The sequence below is a fragment of the Taeniopygia guttata genome, chromosome 1, assembly GCF_048771995.1.
Source record: "Taeniopygia guttata chromosome 1, bTaeGut7.mat, whole genome shotgun sequence".
Lineage (NCBI taxonomy): Eukaryota > Metazoa > Chordata > Aves > Passeriformes > Estrildidae > Taeniopygia > Taeniopygia guttata.
The window spans coordinates 66,758,623-66,777,021 of NC_133024.1; the positions used below are offsets into that span (position 1 = coordinate 66,758,623).

At 45.2% G+C, this 18,399-nt stretch overlaps 1 protein-coding gene across 1 annotated transcript in view; it reads right to left on the reverse strand.

Moving 5' to 3' along the window:
- The window catches only part of LOC121470071 (uncharacterized), a 78,072-nt gene that overhangs the window by 41,779 nt on the left and 17,894 nt on the right, over nucleotides 1–18,399 (reverse strand). Inside the window, exon 2 of the mRNA XM_072930320.1 lies at nucleotides 6,605–6,672. Coding sequence (XP_072786421.1) covers nucleotides 6,605–6,657 — 53 coding nt within the window. The 5' untranslated portion in view covers nucleotides 6,658–6,672. The remainder of the gene's footprint in view (nucleotides 1–6,604; nucleotides 6,673–18,399) is intronic.

The window sequence follows — 18,399 nt, forward strand, 5'->3', positions numbered from 1 at the left end:
ACACAGGCTTCTACAGTAGCTATGAATTTGATCCTAGAAAAAACAAGTATCAACAACTTAATCACATGCCTGGGTCACATGGAAGCAAGGATAACACGCAGTAGCAAATGTTGACTTTTTTTCTTTTTTTTTTTTTTTGACTGTGTTTGTTTTTTAACATAAAGTGGGAGTGAGGAGTGAAATTTGGGTGGGGCTTTCTACTATAGAACATGTTTGCAACAGCTCCTGCTTTATTTTGCTCTCCCTCAAGAGCACGGGGTTCTCTCCAGGCTCTGCCAGGCTGGTAATGCCTTTTTTTTTTTCCAGGACTCCCAGGCTGTTCTGCAGCCCAGAGGAGCCCTCGCTAGGGCTGTCTCACTAGGGCTCATCAGCCGAGCTGGCGTGGGCTAAGGGCAGGAGCTTTGGCCGAGCGCCTGGCGCAGCCGTGAGCCGCTGGCAGCAGTGCTTGGCAGCGCCGTCTTTGGAAAAAGATGACGGTATCCAGCGTGGGCCATGTCAGATCGCGGCCCGGGAGGGCGGCTCTGCAGGGCTCCTGCGCTCCCGGACCCCGAGTCACGGGGATGCAGCGGGGCTGTGCAGCGATGCAGCCCTGCGGACCGGCTGCAGCACTGCACAGCTTGGCGAGGCGGCAGGCAGCTGACAGGGCTCCCATCGAGTCCTGCCTCTTCCAGCATTGCTGTGAAAAATGCTGGCTGGCACCGTGTGCGCAGGCAGCCCTCCCTGGGCACAGGCCCCACGCCGCTGCTCTGCCGGGCCCCGGCCCTCGCCGCCTGGCCAGAGCTTGCTGGGCACTGGGGGGGTTTTTTCCCGGAGACACACGACCAGATCATCTGGTCTGCAAGTGTCTCAAAGTGAAACAGTTTGTTTTAACTCACAGAAACCTCTGCGTTACATACTGTTCTGTCTCCACCTCTCTTCAGAGACCCTAGAGACTCGAATCAACCAACAAACTGCCTTTTTTTTTTTTTTTTTTTTTAACTTTACGGTTTTCAAATGAAAACGCTGTCTTTTCTGTATGTACTTCTGTCATGCAGTATCCACTTACAGATCTACAGGTCTCAGACTTGTGGCCCGTTTCCAACAATCCTGATCACACTGGGCGTAGATTTTTGCAATGGGCCCAAGTCACAGCAGGTCAGTCAATGGTTTGCCTGCTCCATCCATCACAGGGAGTGCAGCGAACCAGCCCACCCAAAGCTTTGCTGTCTTACACCATGAGGGCTTTGTATAGGTGCAGCTATTTCAGCAAAGCTTTACTGATGAATCTTCGTGTGCACACGTGTAAAACAGCCCAAGTGTGCCTACCTGAAGCTGGGAGAGCTGCGTGGAGCCAGGCTTCTGCCTCCTCACACTGCAACTCACACAGCTCAGCCAGCAACCAGCTGTGGGGCACACTTGGCTAAGTTCTTTCCTTTTAACTCCTCTGGTACAATTAAAGCAGCATAGACTCAAATGTGGCTGCAGTGATGCTGCTATAAAAATACAGGAAGGGAAACTAGATTCAACAGAGCATGACCCTGCATACTTGCATAACTGTTCACGCTGGCATTTCTACCAGCATCAATCTTGTGAAAATGTAAATTATATCCCCAGCCGAAAAGTCCTGCACAGGCACAGACACTGTGGGCAGATAAGACCCATGTGCTACTCAGTGGGAACAGTTTGTGTCTTGCAAAGTATCCTTCTGGTTTAGAGGAACCAGAAATATAAAGGAGAAGATTTGCTTTTCTTTTAAAAATAGCTTGTTCTAAGGAATGTCTTTTTCAACCGTGAGAGAATACAACATGGAAGGGATACAGGACCTAATAACCCACCTGGAAATACTTTGTATGGAAAAGCAGTTTAGCCAGTTTGGGGATTAAGCCAAAGAAGTATCAGACAGGCCTTGTTTGATATGATTTGAGTTTGTGGCAGCTTTTACAGCCCAGCAGGATTTCCCAAAGCTGAGGTGCTTTTAAGCTGCCCGTCTGTGTGCCTGGCCCTTTTTGCAGTCCTGGCTTTTGGCCAAAGTGATTTCTGTTTGTGAGGGAGTGAACAAGTGAGGATCATTACAACTTGGAAGGAGCTCAGTTCTTGCTGGATGAGTGCTATGGAGACACAGAATGGGACAAAACAAGTATAGAAATGTACCACGAAGCGGGAGCTGATAAGGACATGGCATGCTCCTGCAAATTTCAGCTGTTTAGGATATGGTTTGCAGACTGTGGGACAACTTTTATGCAGAAGTAGGGGAATGTGGATACAGGAAAATAAGAGGTTTCCAGTAGGATCTGTGTGTATCTCCCACTCTGAGGCAATCGAACATCAGCAGATCTATACTCTGTGGCTTCTCCACAGCTGTGATTCTGCTCCTCGCTGTTCATGGTGATGAGTGACCACACACTCATACACACCATAGGAGCAGCAGCACAGTGTTAAAAACTGCGAATTTTCAGAAGCCAACAGCAGAGCCTCTACTGCACTCTCTTTGAGACAAGGGAAAAGCAGTTTGAAAAGGTAAAGATGGGACACTCCGTAACCTTCTTTGCCCCCCCAAGTATTTTTTCAAGGTACAAGAGGACTTCTAATGAAACTATCCCACTGCCTGAAGGACAAAACAAATGAACTCTGACATCCATGAGGCTACCCAGGTAGCATTTCCAAATGAAAATTTATAGGTCTTTTAGGAATATTATTTTGGGGTGAGGGGAAAGAGAGGAGGAAACAAGAGAGGCAAGTTCCATGGAAAGCTGCTGTTCTTCATTGAATCTAAAATAGAACTTCTTGGAAGTTTACCAACCGGGCATTTTTGTGTGGAAAACACTAACTGTGCAGATTGGGCACTGTCCAAGTTAAAATACACACCAGTACTCGATGGGAACAGTGTTGGGGTCTAGATGTGTTGACTCTGAAATCTCTGCCAAAGAGTCCCTGCTATGGCAAGACTTGGGACTTCACAGCAGCTGTTATTTTTCTACAGCACATTATAGGTCTGGCTTTGGGTCTCCAACTGTGCATCCTCAGGATTTCAGGGAGGTGTCAGTGAGTTCTGGAGTGTAGCTTGCACTTAACAGTCAGTGTAGATTCAGTCAGTTCACTAACTGGAGTCCCAGGAGTTTGTTTGGTTTTCCTTTTCTGAGTTTGACACCTGCATTTGGAGGGATGACTTATGCTCAGCACTGCACTTGCAGCAAGCGAATGGAAGGGAAGGGATGTTGGAGTGTGGTTTTTCAGAACTGTGGTTTTTCAGGACAGGTTTTTCAGTAAAATTACTGTTTTGTTCAGTCCAAGTGTCTTTTTTTTAAAGAATAAATCCACGTCTAGCATGAATCAAGGCACAGAATGAGCAGAAAACAATCTAAGAAACTGGACATTCCCAGGAGTGTGATGGAATTCATAATTTGTTAGAATTAAAGGATTTTTACATTGATATGTACTAGGGTTGGTGTTCCACACAATACTGATGCTTGCCATGAGTTTTTGGGCATTGGATGAGGACAGGGGATGGGAGCACAGCTTTCAGCTTGGGAGGTTTCTTCCTCCCACTCAAAAGACCCAGACTTAACGTTGCTGTACGATTGATCTCATGCATGGTAAAGAGAATTTTGATATTTTTTCCTAGCCCTCTTCAAACTCTTCCTCTTTCTGCCATGCTTGCCATGATAGTATTGGAGCACCCACCTTTTCCATCTGCTTCTCTACAAACACCTACCCATGCAATTCCTCTGTGCTTCACCTTGTGCTGGATGTGATGCTGTTTTTGGTGAGTCAAATCCAATGAGGCATCAAGATGATTTTTCTTGTGCCTAGGAAGAGCACAGTGCTGAAGCTCTTCTTTGGTTCTGCACCATGGGGAAACCCTTTATCCAAATGGGTTTCTGTTTCCCTGCTTCAGCTGTCCCCAGTCTCACATCACTGCTCTTAGAAGTACACACTTCATGTACCTCAGCAAGCAAGGCTTTCCCACCCGGGGTTGCTCTGAGATTACCTGATTTTTTTCACTGTAATTTGGAGGGAGAAGCCTTTGTTTGTATTCTTGCCTGGGGCACAGAATAGGTCTTGAGGAGGACTTGTATTTCTGGTTTCTTCACAATACCAACTTTATCAGCCAGACTAAAGCAGAACTCCAGTTTTTCCGAAGAGGGTCACAACAAGCTTGGCTAGAGCCTTGTGCCAGTTAGCTAGAACCACACACAGCACAGCCACTCGGTTCAAGCAGTCTCTCTCTCATAAACACATACAGCACCTCAGTATCCTCTTCCTTCTCTACTTTCATACTCTAGTTTGTCAGAAAAGGGACAGGATGCAGTAGAGCCAGTGTATGTATGTTTGAGTATGTACCTGTGTATGAAAGGTGTGGTAAGTACAGTTCTTGCTTTTGGATAGTGTGAAGCTAGCACCCTTGCTGGTGGTAACTTCCAAGGGGGAGAGAAAAGGCACAGCAGAGCTGATCCCGCATGGTGTCATCTCTGATGGGGCAGAAGAACTGCTAAGAGTTATATTCTTAGCAGATCAAAGCTGCATTTCCTGGTGGAAGCTACATTCTCTGGTGGAAGCCAAGTGAAAGCTTATGTGTCTGTTTGGCAGCATGTCATTTAGATAGGGATAAGCTCGAGACTAACCCAGTAACTAATGAGAGGAAGGAGAGTGGGAATGTATTTTAAAATGCCCCGAGAAAAGAGGCAGATGACACAGAGGAGCCAAACGTGTCTCTCTGTCCAAGTACTGAAGTACTCAAGCTTGCAAGTACAAGGGAGTCATGTGATGTGTGCTGGAGCACAGGCACCTCTCCTGCAGAGAGGGCAGATGCTGCACTTGGTCAGGATGTCTCATGGAGAGAAGCTGAGTGCTTCTCTCCATCCTTTCTGAGAAGGATGGGAGGTTTTCAAGGAGCAGTACAACTCGTAGCTCTGAGAGGCAGGGTCTGGCATGAAAGTGTGAGCAGACTGGGGTTTTAGTTGCTCTGTAAGAGCTAGAACATAGCAGCTGAGCAGAAGAGTTAAACTAAGTGTTTTTTATCCACAGAGAAAGTACTGGAAGGTAGTGGCTGACCCTTGGGAATAGGTTAAGTGAGCCAGAGAGCAGCAGTGATAAGAGGGTGGATGTGTTATTGAGTCACTCCCTCAAGGCTGGGCATGTGCTCCCTTGTGTCTGTGTGTCTAAACTTGAGGAGCTGATTCTCTCTTTTTTTGAGGCTGGCAACTTATGGTAGTGTAAGCAGATCTGTCTCAATGTTGAGGTGGTGGCAAAATATGTTTTTGAGAAATGGGGAGTAGGAAAGGTTTGTGAAGTGGCCTGTGCATTTCTGAAGTGTGAGGATAAGTTAAGAGGGAGTTGGGAACAGGCGTTACGGTTTTGGGATCCCTGAGTGGGTAAAAGGTTGGGAAGCCATCAGTAGGGTCTTGAAATATTATTGGCAGGTGGTTCTGGGTGAAGAAGGCATCTGTACAATGTGGTCTTGCAATGTCTCTGCAAGGGCAGAGATGACCAAGCAACCTGAGCTTGGTGTGAGGCGAGGCATAACAGAATAATGGGCAGATGGTCTGGCACATGCCTACACAGCCCCCAGACCAGCCAATTCTGTACTCCTCAAGGGACTCACTGTAACTCAAAAGATAATCCTTTACTAAGACCACTTTTTTCCTTTTTAAAAGAAAAATCAGTGTTTCATCAAAAGCACAGTGTAAAGCAAATGAAAGACATAAAGTCACAGTGCCAGGAAACACAGACCAAACCCATATCCCATGAGAACTAACCTGCTTGTATCTTTGCATCAAAAATATTAATCAATTTATTGCCCATTAAAAATTCCCTTTGTCTCTTCTCAGTTGTGGTTCATGCTTGAGATCTTAAAGATGGCACTGTCAGTCCTTAAAGCAATATTTGACATCAATTTACTCATTAACTTTCAAATGCAGGACACTGAAAACCTTTTCCTAAGGGCATCTTTGTGTTCTGTTTGAGAGAGTTACTGTTGTTTTCCCACCTCCCCTGAAGGGTTGTTTACAATACCACCTCTGCCTTTTAATCCTCTTTTCCTTTCATGTCTAACAAACAGTGTTAAACAGAACATAGGGGAAAAGGCAGATCTCACACATTGTAATTATCTATAGTTAACTGAAGAAATGCTTCACAATTAGAGGTCTCATTTTGTAGATTAATGTTCAAGAAGCTTTTTCCTATGTTTTCCATATAAAACCTCTGTTCTTTCAAGCTCGAGGTTTGTATGTATAGTAAGTCAGATAAAGGGTTTCTGAGTTGATGTGCACTTTGTGCAGAGACTCAGCTGCCACAAACAGGATTTTCCTTATGAGATCCAGTGCAGAGGGGTGTCTTGAATGTGGGCAGTACCAAGATGTTAAGCCATAACAGAAAACATTACATTTCAAAACTGGCTGCTGTTTCTGCTAGTTATTTTTAGTTTCCCTTAATTTCTGTAGCTCTTTTTGCCCTGTATCTGAGCACTTTAAGACTGTGAATATATTTAGAGTAACAATTTTTCTGTGGGGAGGTGTGGGACTCCACATTACACAGATCTGAGAGGCTATCATTTGATGAGCACTTCTTTCAGCAGCAGCACCAACATAAGCATCCCCTGATTTCCCCTCTCCCACCACTCACTCACCCCTCAGCTATGCCAGTTTCTGTGCTGTGTGGGAAACATATCACAGAACACATCCAGGTTAAAAATAGCTGAAAAAGAGAGAGAGAAAGAGAGAGAAATGAATTCCAGAACCTGAACTAATATCCTATATGCACATCCACCTTTTTAGCTCAGATTCCATCTGTCTGTCCAGCTCCATCAATAATTTGTACCTGATTTCACATAGGACTGAAAGATAGAAATTTCAATAGCTACTGATTTCCTCTCTGAATTTTGTTCAAACTGATTGCTGTGTGAGGGGCAGGGACCTCAACTAAAGAAATGCAGCCAGCAGTCACCTGGCTAGCAACTATGTGCATGCTGGCTGGCCATGTATGCATTAGCTGATCAGCCAGCACATATGGACCTCACTGCAGCCCAGGAAAGGCTCTTAGAGCATATAAAGAGGGAAGAGTGGGGCTCATTGCAGCCATTTTATTTTAGGAGGAGGCGAGAGAAGGGAGGTGAGTATGAAGCAGTGGTCAGAGACCCTCAGGAAACCAAGAGTCATTAGTTCCACTGCTCACAAAGCAATTTGTTTCAAAAAGGCCTGAAATTCTATAAAATAAGACCTCTTCTGCATGTGAGCCTGTAAATCATACAATTTAGGAGGAAGCTGAGAGCTCAGCCTCACATTCCTGTTTAGACTTCAGTAACCACTTCTGCTTTTAGCACTCTGAACACCAGTGGAAACCACAGATAGTGATTTCTTTCGTGTACTCAGATGTCACTTAAAGCCCTTGTTTCTCCTGAGTAACTCTTTTAAGCACTTGCTTCATTTCTGTTCCTACCTGCCTCCTTTCCAATCTACTACAACTTGCCAAGAGCTGTGCCCCATTCTCTTCTTATGTATCCTTCATGCCTCCTCTCTGACCAATGGATGGCCTCAAATTTGGTACATGGCAGTACACAAAATATGCAGTGAATTGTACCGGAAAATGATGAGTATTTTGGTGCAAACAAAAGCTGGTTCTTCCTGTCCAGCCCTTCTGAGGGAAAAGAGACCTTGGGTCTCCTCACTGCTTTTGCTGATCTGCAGAGGAGACTGGGTGGGATGGGAGCCACAGGGCGGAACAGCAGCCATGAGACACCCTATGAGCCATGGCTGTAGTCCATGGTCAGAAAACGCTCATGTTCCTTTTCTGAGGTGTTTTTTCAGTGTCTGGTTGCATGTGCAGGATGCAAGCGGAGCTGTGTGGCTGCTCGTAGGGGACTGTGTGTCAGAAGCACACATTGGCAGGGGAGCTTTCATCTGATAGAAACTGGGTCTACTCCTACCATCTGTGGTCTCCCCAGTAAGGGAAATTATCATTGCCATGGGCAGGTCTTGGGTTTCTTCAGGTGGGAAACTGGAGGTTTTGGGCAGTTGGGGATTTTCCTGGTGTGGGAAATCCCTGGGTGGCAATAATTCACTAATAATAATCCAATAATCCTGGGTGTATTGGGCTGTGTGCCATCCCTGCTGCAGACACCCAGGAACATTACTGGGAGTTGCACCCAGTGTGATCTGTTTGCAGATACTCCAGTCTCACCACAGGTCTGGAACGAGGGGCGATGGGAAAGGCCTGAGAAGGCTCCCAGGGAATCTGCCCTCAGTAATTCCCTTGTCATTACATACTTCTGGGTGTGCTCCAGTCTGCACACGGGGGAGCTGCTAGAGCTCAGCTCAGCTCCTGCAAGAGAAGCACCTTCATAGGCCTTCCTAGCACTGATTCCACTTCCAGAACTAGCTCCTGTAGGGGATTTTGTTTCCCCAAATGGAAGAATATAACCATTATGCAAGGTACCACAGGGGACCTGTAAAGGACATCTCAAGCAGAAGCCAGGGCTGCCTTGCTGGAAGAGAGAGCTAGAAGGTCCCATCTTCTCTCCTCACCAGAAACAGGAGCAGGGGAGGTGCTGGTGAATCTTTACGAACATGGAGCGGCCTCATGCAGAGTGGAGTGACCTTACTGTGAGTGATGTTAGGATCTTGCTTTATTCTTGGGTAACTACAGAATTTGGGGAAATGTTGGCAGGGGTGAATGATCAGAAGGCTGGCAGAAATTGTGTAATTGGTGTATCAAAGGTCTTTTTATTCTCCTCCAGTCACATTTTAACAGTACCCATTTTATTCTATGTGTCAGTAAACAACAAAATTGTTACTGATAAAACTTGCCTTAAGCAACAAGACACATGTGAACAATAAAGCACTAAGCCACATTTTCAGAAGTGTGTGTGCAGAAATGTCTATTGTACAATGTATAAGCAGCATGTGGTCTGGATGTGGCAAGCAGCAACGGGAGAGGAAAAGGGGAACAGATGGAACCTGTACTTGAGTGACAAGAGCGGACGTAGGCTCAGATCAAATTTTGTACTGTGCAGAGGCTGAGCTTTTGAAAAGCCTTAAATAACAACCACATTTTAAGGAGGACTGCACTAATGGGGCATGCAGATAAGCGCACCAAATGGTGCAACTGCAGAGCACACAGCACTGCAGACAGTGATACATACAGAGCATATGAAAAGTTTGCTCTGACACACCAGCCATGCGTACAATCAAAGGTGTGCACATTTTAGAAACATTAGCCTCCCTGAAACCTCAATGACTTAGCAATAAAACATCAGGAAATGATAAGTCAAGGTCAGAAAGGTCTGAGAATTCCACACAGCTGAAATAAAGATTGAGCAAGAGGAATCAACATAAAGAAATCAGATTCAGATGTTTAAAGCTGGTTGTCTGAACCAAGTTAATATAATGCACCATGTGTCACTTCAAAACGTTTGGATCATGCAGCTGGGAAGCCCTTCCCATGATTGTGAAATACAGCAATTCACTATATCTGGGAAGGCTGGGATGGACATGTCTGCTGGGACACGAGCAGGCTATAAATGATGAATTGGGATTACAGCCTTTAATGTCCCAGTCCAGTTTTACCAGTTCCCCAAACCACTAGCACAGAAAACAAGCCCTGCAGCAAGGCCTTATGAAGATTCTACCTTCACATATTCTGGACTTGCTTTCTCTCTCCATTCATCTCCCCACGGACTGAATATGCTCACAGTTTTTTTTCAATTGCGAAGCACTGATAATCTGCCCTCCTTGCTCTCTTACTTTCATCCTATTTAAAAGAATCCCTATTCAGCTACCCAGTCTTTTCAAGGAAAATTATCCTCTCTCTGCCCATTCTACCAAGTCTAGAGTTCATGGCTCTAGAAAATAATATTTTTCATCTGTCAGTACTATGGGACAATCACACTTTCACTCATCCTCACTCTTGCATATAAGGAAGCCCTCACCCGTATGAATGCAGACCAGACCTGTATGGGACACTAAGTCTGCAAATCTTGCACAATTTCACCGCTATTTTTTTTAGTCTCAGTTGGATTTATATCAATTTACAGATACACATGTATTGTACATGCTCCTTCAGCCTAGCAAAGAAATCAAAGAATCCAGCACTGCTCACCTGAAATCCACACCTTGCAGGATATGAGAATTCCATAGGTATGAGGGTTTTGCAAAATGGCAACATGTTTGTTTTGTGGATTTGTGAAATTATATAGCTGGTAGGAGTGGCTCTTTCCTAGAAAAAGGTCATACACTCATCAGTCCTTGGGTAAGAAACTGATTAACTGGAGATCAAAATAAATTCTGTACTCTTCCATGCACTGTTTGTGGTGACCAGTTCTGGATTGGGGTGATGGTGTACGCACAGAAATATTTGACAATATAGGTATTCAGCTCTCATATCATAGATCTTTTCTATTCGCATGCATTTTCATAGCAGCTGGACATGCATTATACAGCTATGGGCTAAAACTCTCTGGTATATTTCTAATAAAGCCAAAGACAAATGTGACACTGTGAATTATGTTGTGAACAAAACAGACCAGGGAGTGTTCTCTCCCCCATCAGCAAACAGCACAGCAGAGCTTTTATACCTGGCAAGCTCTTCTCCCACAGACACCTCCACACAAAATAGGGTGGCCAGCCTAAGGAGCAGCATCTCAGGGAGGGCTCACAGGCAACAGGCAGAGCTGTGCCAAGGGATGCTGGAAGCTGGGACCTCTCCTGGGGCAGCTAGAACCAAGACAAAGACACTTATTTCATCTCCAGCACTTGCTGATTTTGGAAGACTCTGTAAAATTCAGCATCTTCTGTCACTTGAAGCTGAAGTGCACAGCCTAGGTTTTATGCCCTGGCTATGGGAAGTTGGTTGGGGTTTGTTCTGTTGCTGACGGCTTGAAATTTCCATTTGCAGCTCCTTCCTGTTTCCTTTTCAGACATGCATCATACAAACCCAGAAAGGCTGCAGAAATGTACCAAAATGGTGAGAAGAGAGGACATTCCTTACCACAATGAAGTTTTTAGTATGCCTAGTCAACACTGAAGCAGCAGAAGCAGACCTGGGCTGGCACTTCTCATACCCACATCCTGCAGTTACATTCCTTGGTGCTGATGGCTACCTGAACTACGTGGCTGCAGCTCCCATCCCACCTGGGGTGCCATCTGGCATACTCAGGCAGCAGAACTTAGGGACTAGGAAGTATGCTGGGACATTAAAAAAAAAAAAAATTAAAACTCGAAGCACTGCTGCTGCCTCATAGAGAGTTGGGTCATTCACTGCTAGCTGTGAAAGGGACAGTGTGCATTCTGGGAAGGCATACATCCCACATGTCCCCAGCATGGGATGGGACTTCTAGGAGGGATCACTTGGATATATATACACCAGACACATCCCTGATGTCATATGTATGCCACATGGGAAGGCAGGACTTGCTGCCTGGAGCCCATACCTGCCCACAAGCCCTCCAGTCCCAAGATCCCCTGGCCACATGGCACTCCACTATGGCTGGGGATCTCCTAGCCATACAGCACCTCACCATGCCTGGCAGGGAGAGCTGATGGAATCCATGGCACTGTCCCCCCTTGCTACAGCTGTGCACAAGAGCTTTGGCTGTCTCCAGTGTCGCTTTGCCTCACCCCATCAGCACAGAGAGTGAGTGGTGCCAGCCACATTGTGAGGAGCATGCTCTTCCAATGTCATCTCCAATATGATGACATATCTAATACAAGGGAGGAATTTTAGCCCTCTTTTTTAGCTTTCTGTTTGCCCACCCATGTTGCACCTGCCATTAGAATGACCAAAATTATCCAGTGACATAATTCATCACCCATAGAAAAGCGCAAACCATGCAAATTCCCCATGGAAATTTCCTGAGGAAGCAGGCTTTCTAGGTTCTCAATGCCTAGAAAAACTCCTTGACCAGTTACTTCTCTCCCAAACATTTTATCAGGAACTGAAGCTCATTGAATCAGTGATTCTATCGCAACTCAGTACTGGCTGACAGCATTTTGTGTGCCTTGGGATAAGAATCACGTTATTCTTTGCTCAGGTCCAGGACACCTCTGATATATGTTAGAATATCTCTGGCGTGTTACAATTAAGATTATTCCAAATTTCATGGGAGAGGCATTTTCGTGCACTGCCTTTATTTTATAGGGGACTTCAGCAGGGTCCACCCAAATCAACAACACAAAGAAATCAAAAAACACCTCAGTATGGTGCTTTCCTTGCCTATGTTTGTATAAAGCTTGTTTACAGCCAGCAGGCCAGGATAAAAAGGTCATTCATAGTATGTGCTGTAGCACTGCTCGCCTGAATTTTAGGAGTCAGCAGCTTTGATAAACTCTTGACGCAGCTTGCAGACACAGTTAAGAATGTTTCTTCCACCTACTGCAGGAAGCTGGTCAGGGTATCAAAGATCAAAGTTGCTCACACCAAAGCAAGAAGGTTACACACAAGCAAAAAAGTAACTACAAATGCTCAGGTTTGGATGCAGGATTTGCATGTATTGGTCTAAATTTGACCATAAAGCACTTAAAGCAATTAAAAAAACCCCAAATGCTGCAGCACCACCCAGATTACTCACAGGCTAATCCTCCTGTTGCAGGGATAACAAGATGTTATCAAGATATTTGATATGACTTTGAGGAGATGAGTTTATTGACAACTGTATTCGAGACTTATTCAGAGAATGTAATGACCTTACACGGCTGTGCTTTAAAAGGGCTAACAAAAGAGTATGTGACCTGAAATGGGCATATATTGCAGGGAAGTCACTTCCCTCTGATACACATACAGCATCTACAGAGGCAAATATTTATCAGGAACTGAAGTTCATACAATCAGTTAATTGTTAAAAAAAAAAAAAAAAAAAACCCTAAGAGATTTTTAAAAAATATATCTCAAAAAATCAGAAAGGTAGTCAGGACCTTTTCAGAAGTTTTTCCTGAAATAAGTGTCCCTGGGGTAAAGCACAGCTAGGAATGACTGTTGAGAAACTTTTGGTCAGCTCTAGCAGTTTTGATACAAATCTGACTGCTGCTGCAGTCACTGTTTCAGGACTGCACTAGGAGGAAAGACTGGCAGGGGAATTCAAGCTAGCATGTCTGCCCTCTTTTATTGTTTCTTTTCCATTCCACTACAGAATAAGAAATCAGAGAAAAGGCAGGCCTGATTTTTAAATTTTATTGGTAGCTCTAGTGGGCTCCTGCACACAAACAGGATTCAGAATAATTTTGGGTTGATTTCCTTTCATTTCTACATCCCTGCTCTGTTCTGGTTTACTATTCTGCAGCTCTCTGTACAAACAGGATCTTTCCTCAACAATGTTCTGCTACATCATCTTCCTTCCTTTGTATACAGGCTGCTCCTGCCTGTTACATACCATGCAGCTTCCTAAGGCACCTCATTTCTCAATGCTAGCAAAAACAGGAACCAAAAGCAAAGCAGCAATAAAATGCTAAATTCTCACCACAGTTAAAAATGAAATCTTGAAAGTTTCCGATTCAAGATGACTTTTCTGTTAACGGGTTATTTTCCTAGTTTAGTGCTCTGCAGTCTACGTGCAAATGAGGTGCTTGTAGCATTTATCAGATTCAAATGCCTCTCCAGCAGGGTTTGTGACACTGACCCACGCTTTTCCTCCTTTATTATTGGTGTTGAAAAGTAAACCCAGCTGAGCAGAGTACACATTGCTTCACCGCTCACCTCTTTTCTGCCATCTTGTAAGGCTTTGCCGTCTGATTTTTGCTCCGGGGAGGTTCAATAGCATGTGTACAGGGACAAGAGAAAACCACAGGCTGCAGTATGTATTGCACAAATGCTGTTATTATTCTGAGGCCTGAAGAAACAAGGAAGGAAGCTTGAGGCTGGTGGTTTGGCAGGTGTGAGGCCTTTTTCACACAGACATCTGTTTCAAGTGGTAGCTCTGGGCTCAGGGATGAGCAGGGAACGTCTGTCACTCCCACCCCTCCTTTGTGTCACAGCACAAGGGGGTTTGGGCTCCTGATGAAGCGATGTCAGCTCCTTGCTCAATCTGTGCTTCGAGACTCTGCTCTCTTGTATTTGTGGGGCAGGGTTGCAGAGTGAGGTGATTCCTTCCTGCAAACCGCCTGAGACAGGGATGCTGCTGCTGCTGCTGCCATGCCAGCATGCACAAAATGGATGGGGTTAGAGTACAAAATGGGTGAACAGCAACATGTGCACAAGCTCAACAAACCCAGCAAGCTCTGTGCGGGGACCTGATAAAAACTGTTTGGATGCTACCATGTACTTCACATGAAAGTGAACTTTTTTAATCCCACTAGATTATTTCTAGTGTTTTGGACAACCCTACTAGTGATTCCACTACAGTTTTGAATAGACTGCTTCATCTGGCAGGATGTTACAGCACACTCTCTGTGGCACCTTGCACCACATTTGAAGGAATTCATTAGTGTTTGATGGTTAATTATCTATGCAATACAATATCTGGGATTCTACCTTACAAATAATCTAGAAAGAAACTGTAGTTTTTAGGGATGGATCCTGCTCTACTAAATACATGTGTAGGGAGGGAAAAAAGGGTTCGCATAATAACCTCCCCGGCAGGGATTCTTTGGGACAAGTTAGTTTTGAGCAACATTGTTATTTTAAATGACAATCGGTTCTTTCTCCTGTAGTTCATGGCCAGCTTTAATGAACATTTAGCAACTTAATTATCTTTAAGACTGTTACTCCTCTGTTACAGATTGCTGACAGTGGTCAGAGAATTCAGAAATTGCTGGGGGAAGGGCAGATATGCAGAAAAGCAGAGACTGAAATATATGTATACAGCTGCCCTCATTTCCATAAGAAATCAAGCTGAAGCAGTTTCAAGGTGAGGGACTGTGGTTAATCCCTCCCAACACACTCATTAATACATCTCATAACAAGTCTCCTTGTCCACCGGACAAGGAGAGTCAATCAAGCACCACTTTAGTCTGGGCAGGAGAAAGGCTACAGTTTCATAGGGGCTGCTGGGTTTTGTGGCTTCTTCAGAGGTTTTAAGCTGTGCAGTGCTGATGTGCCTTCATTCAGAACTGAGCAAGGGGGAGGTGAAGTGATGGGAGAACTCAGCTGCTGTCTTTGCTTCATATTGCAAATGACAGCAAAATCTGCTGATGTCAACACCAGAAATGGGCAAAATCCTGGCAAAATGAAAGGCTAGGTAGCATTTTGACATTGAAAAAGAAGGCAGAATTCCTGACATGAAGCATCCTTCTGCCATGCTTAACATGATCTCTAGAACCACCATGTCATCTGTGGTGGTCATGTGTGAGGAGCACCACTGAAGCACTCATAGAAATCTAACAAACTTCAGAGTTGGACTGCAAGAAAAAGATTCTTTTGTCCTGAGTATTAAAAGAAAAATAAGAAAAGCAAACCACACACAAGGAAGCCTGATGTTCCAGCTTTGATATTACAGGTTTTTTTTTTCTTTTTCCTATCTGACAAATATCAGCATGACAGCAAACAGAGCCCTCCTAGTTCACATGGCGGCACAGCTTAACTGTGCTGCTGAGTGGTGAATTGGCTCTTTCCTCTAGCATGCCCCCAAATAGTACCATTAACATGTGGTTATAGTCAGAGAGCACATTTGGTAGGAAATGACACCTTGTTACTTCCCAGATTATCTGCTCTCTATGGGGTAAATATTTTAAACATCGTGCCGGGTTTTAGCAGCAACATCCCTATTAAAGTAAATGGGATCTGAGTGAGGGTTAAATCCGAGCACGCAGTGCCGGGACGGCACACCTATAAATCTTCTGTGTCTTACGCTCTGTGCTTTATTCGCTGACAAAGGACAAGTGTTTGCTGCCTTTGGAAGGTTCCTAAAGCACAAAGGGAGGGTGTGTGCTCGGCATTACTTCCTGCAGCTCTGGCGGCTGCTGCAGCACGACAGCCCGAAGCAGGAAGGACACAGGGATTCCTCAGCTCGCAGCGCAGGCTGCAGCCACGCCGACGGCAGGAATGTGGCTTTCGAGGGCCAAGGAACTCAGTTCACTCTGGGCTGCAGTTACACGGTGATAAAGTTAGTTTTGAAACAGCATCTACCTTTAAGCCAGGAAGTATTTTAGGCAGCAGATACCTTACAGGCCTCTTCAAGCTTACTGAGTATGTATTAAGTAATTTTTGTGTAAATTTTGTCTTCTGCTCACATCAATCCCATCACAGTAGTGATGATAAGTGCCCCAGTTTATGTAACAGCAAAAGCTGGGAAAGGCCCTTTCCTTAGGGTAGCTACCTTAAAACAAATAGTTTTGAGTTTGAAAAAAAAAGAGCCTGCTCTCTCCAGTAGGCATTGTTTCATGGTTTAATACGATAAAGGTAGCCTACATGTGCAGGTATGTCTGGCAGCGTTCTTTGTTACTTCACTAGATGGCGTGTGGTGGTGCCTGGCAGGGGGGAGAGAAGGGAGAAGAATTAATTCAGTGTGTAACTGGGTGCACTGCACTCCTGCCTCTGATGTGCTTTTAACAATGTGGATCTGTGACTTAATGTTTCAAGAGTGAGAACTGAATTTCCAGCTGAAACTTTTGCCAGAAGAGTGCCCTTAAATTAGCAGTGGGGCAAGACCGGTGGAAAAGATGTTTATTAGACCAACCTATTTCCTAGGCAAAACATGCTTTCAGAGACATAAGTTCTTCAAATCTAAAGGCCTGAGGAAGAGCTTATGTGTCTGCTTACTACAACATGGTCAGCTGGTAGACCTAATCTCTTTCTATAAATTCTGTCATGCTTATAGCCTCTCACCATCACTGCTGCTACACTACTGTAAAAACATCCAAAACTTTGTGTGGTTCTTCAAAAGGCAAGCCATAAGGTTAATTTGTGCTCTCACTTTCCCTGGTCTATATCCTGGCATAGCTGTCCTCTTTTGTTCTTCTATTAACTATTTATGCCTCCCACATGGCAAAAGAACAAGACCCAGCTCTGCCCTGAGGCACTTCCTCTACTGGGATGACAAAATCACCCTCGAAGGGCACTCACAGTGCACGTGCAGTGAGAATCTGCAGTCTTCTTGCTTGGGAAAATAGCCATTAAATCTTCAAGGCCTCAGACATGAATCACGGAAGTGCTGGATCCATTAGGGATGTTCCAGGCTCCCTAACACAAACACTGACAGCGAAGCTCTCCACAGAGAGGTTTCTTGGTGAGCACGCCCACTCTCTCGGCAGCACAGGGGCTGTGTGGTTTCACAACTGGCCTAAGCTGACCTACAGCTGTGCTCCAGCCAAAAGGCAGCTCCCCCGCTCTGCTGACTCTTGTGCTCCTTTGGCTGTAGGGTCTGTGGTGCCAGGGCCACAATGCTCCCCTCCTGGCTTTTTTCCTCTTCTGCTAGGGTTAATTTTCAATTGGCTCAGTTTGCTGAATTGACCAACTGCTTGGGTGGACACTGGAGCCGGCACAAGGGAATGGCCAGGGGTGCCGAACTGGAAAGTGCAAGTCTGGCCTTTCTGCCATCGGTGTGGGCTGAGCCCCCAGGAGGCAGAGGGCTGTGCACCACAGCTTCTGCAGTGCCCACAAACCGCCCCAAATGCCCGTGGGAGGCCACTGCCTCAGGATGGGATGGATGCAAACATTCCTCTGCTCCTTTGAACACAGAGAAAAGGGGTTTAAAAACCATCTGTTAAAGAATGGTGCCATTAGGAAAACACATCTGATATACATACAAGTGTGGGGTTTTCCTGTGGTATTTAGGCCTGAGGTGTTTACGGTTTTACCATCCAGCTATGCATCCAAGCTGTAAATGTGTTCAGTGCAACCCATGCACTAGATTTAACACCTGCTGCACCATGACTATAGCTACAACAGCTGCTTATACCCTAGCTGAATCAGCCACATCATGGTCAACACTTTCCCCAAAGAACAAAATTATGTCCAAAATCAAGTGTCTTTCTTTGCTGTTTATGGCTTGCTGCTGATGGGAGAGTGTATTTGATAGGTGCCTGGCCTGGGGAAGAGTGGAGAAGTGCCAGTGCTGCAGCTGTGTGGGAACTGTGCAGAAAAGGACCTAGTGCTCACGCTGCCTAGGCAAAACAGGGGCAAACACTGGCAACCAGCTGAACTAGAGGCCCTTCAGCATTCCCTGAAGATAGAACTCATTCTTCCCTTGTCTGTCAGGTTTCTGTGGCCCCTGTAAGATGAAGCTACAGGGTAAGACAAGTTCTGCCAGGGTTAAGCCACTGCAGCCTCTCTATTAACCTTCCCCTGAAGCAAAAGAGGTTTAAGATGTTAATGGGAGAGGAAAACCAGGGTCATTGGATGGCTTATAATCTGTTCTGTGGGAGAGGCAAGTCGCTACCCAGCTTTCTTCTGTATTTCCATGAAATGCTCCTCCTGTTTTAGACCAGCTCATTCAGTTACCTCAGCCTCAAAGTGCTTAGCGAATTCATTTGGTTCACATTTCCCCATGCCACCACTCCA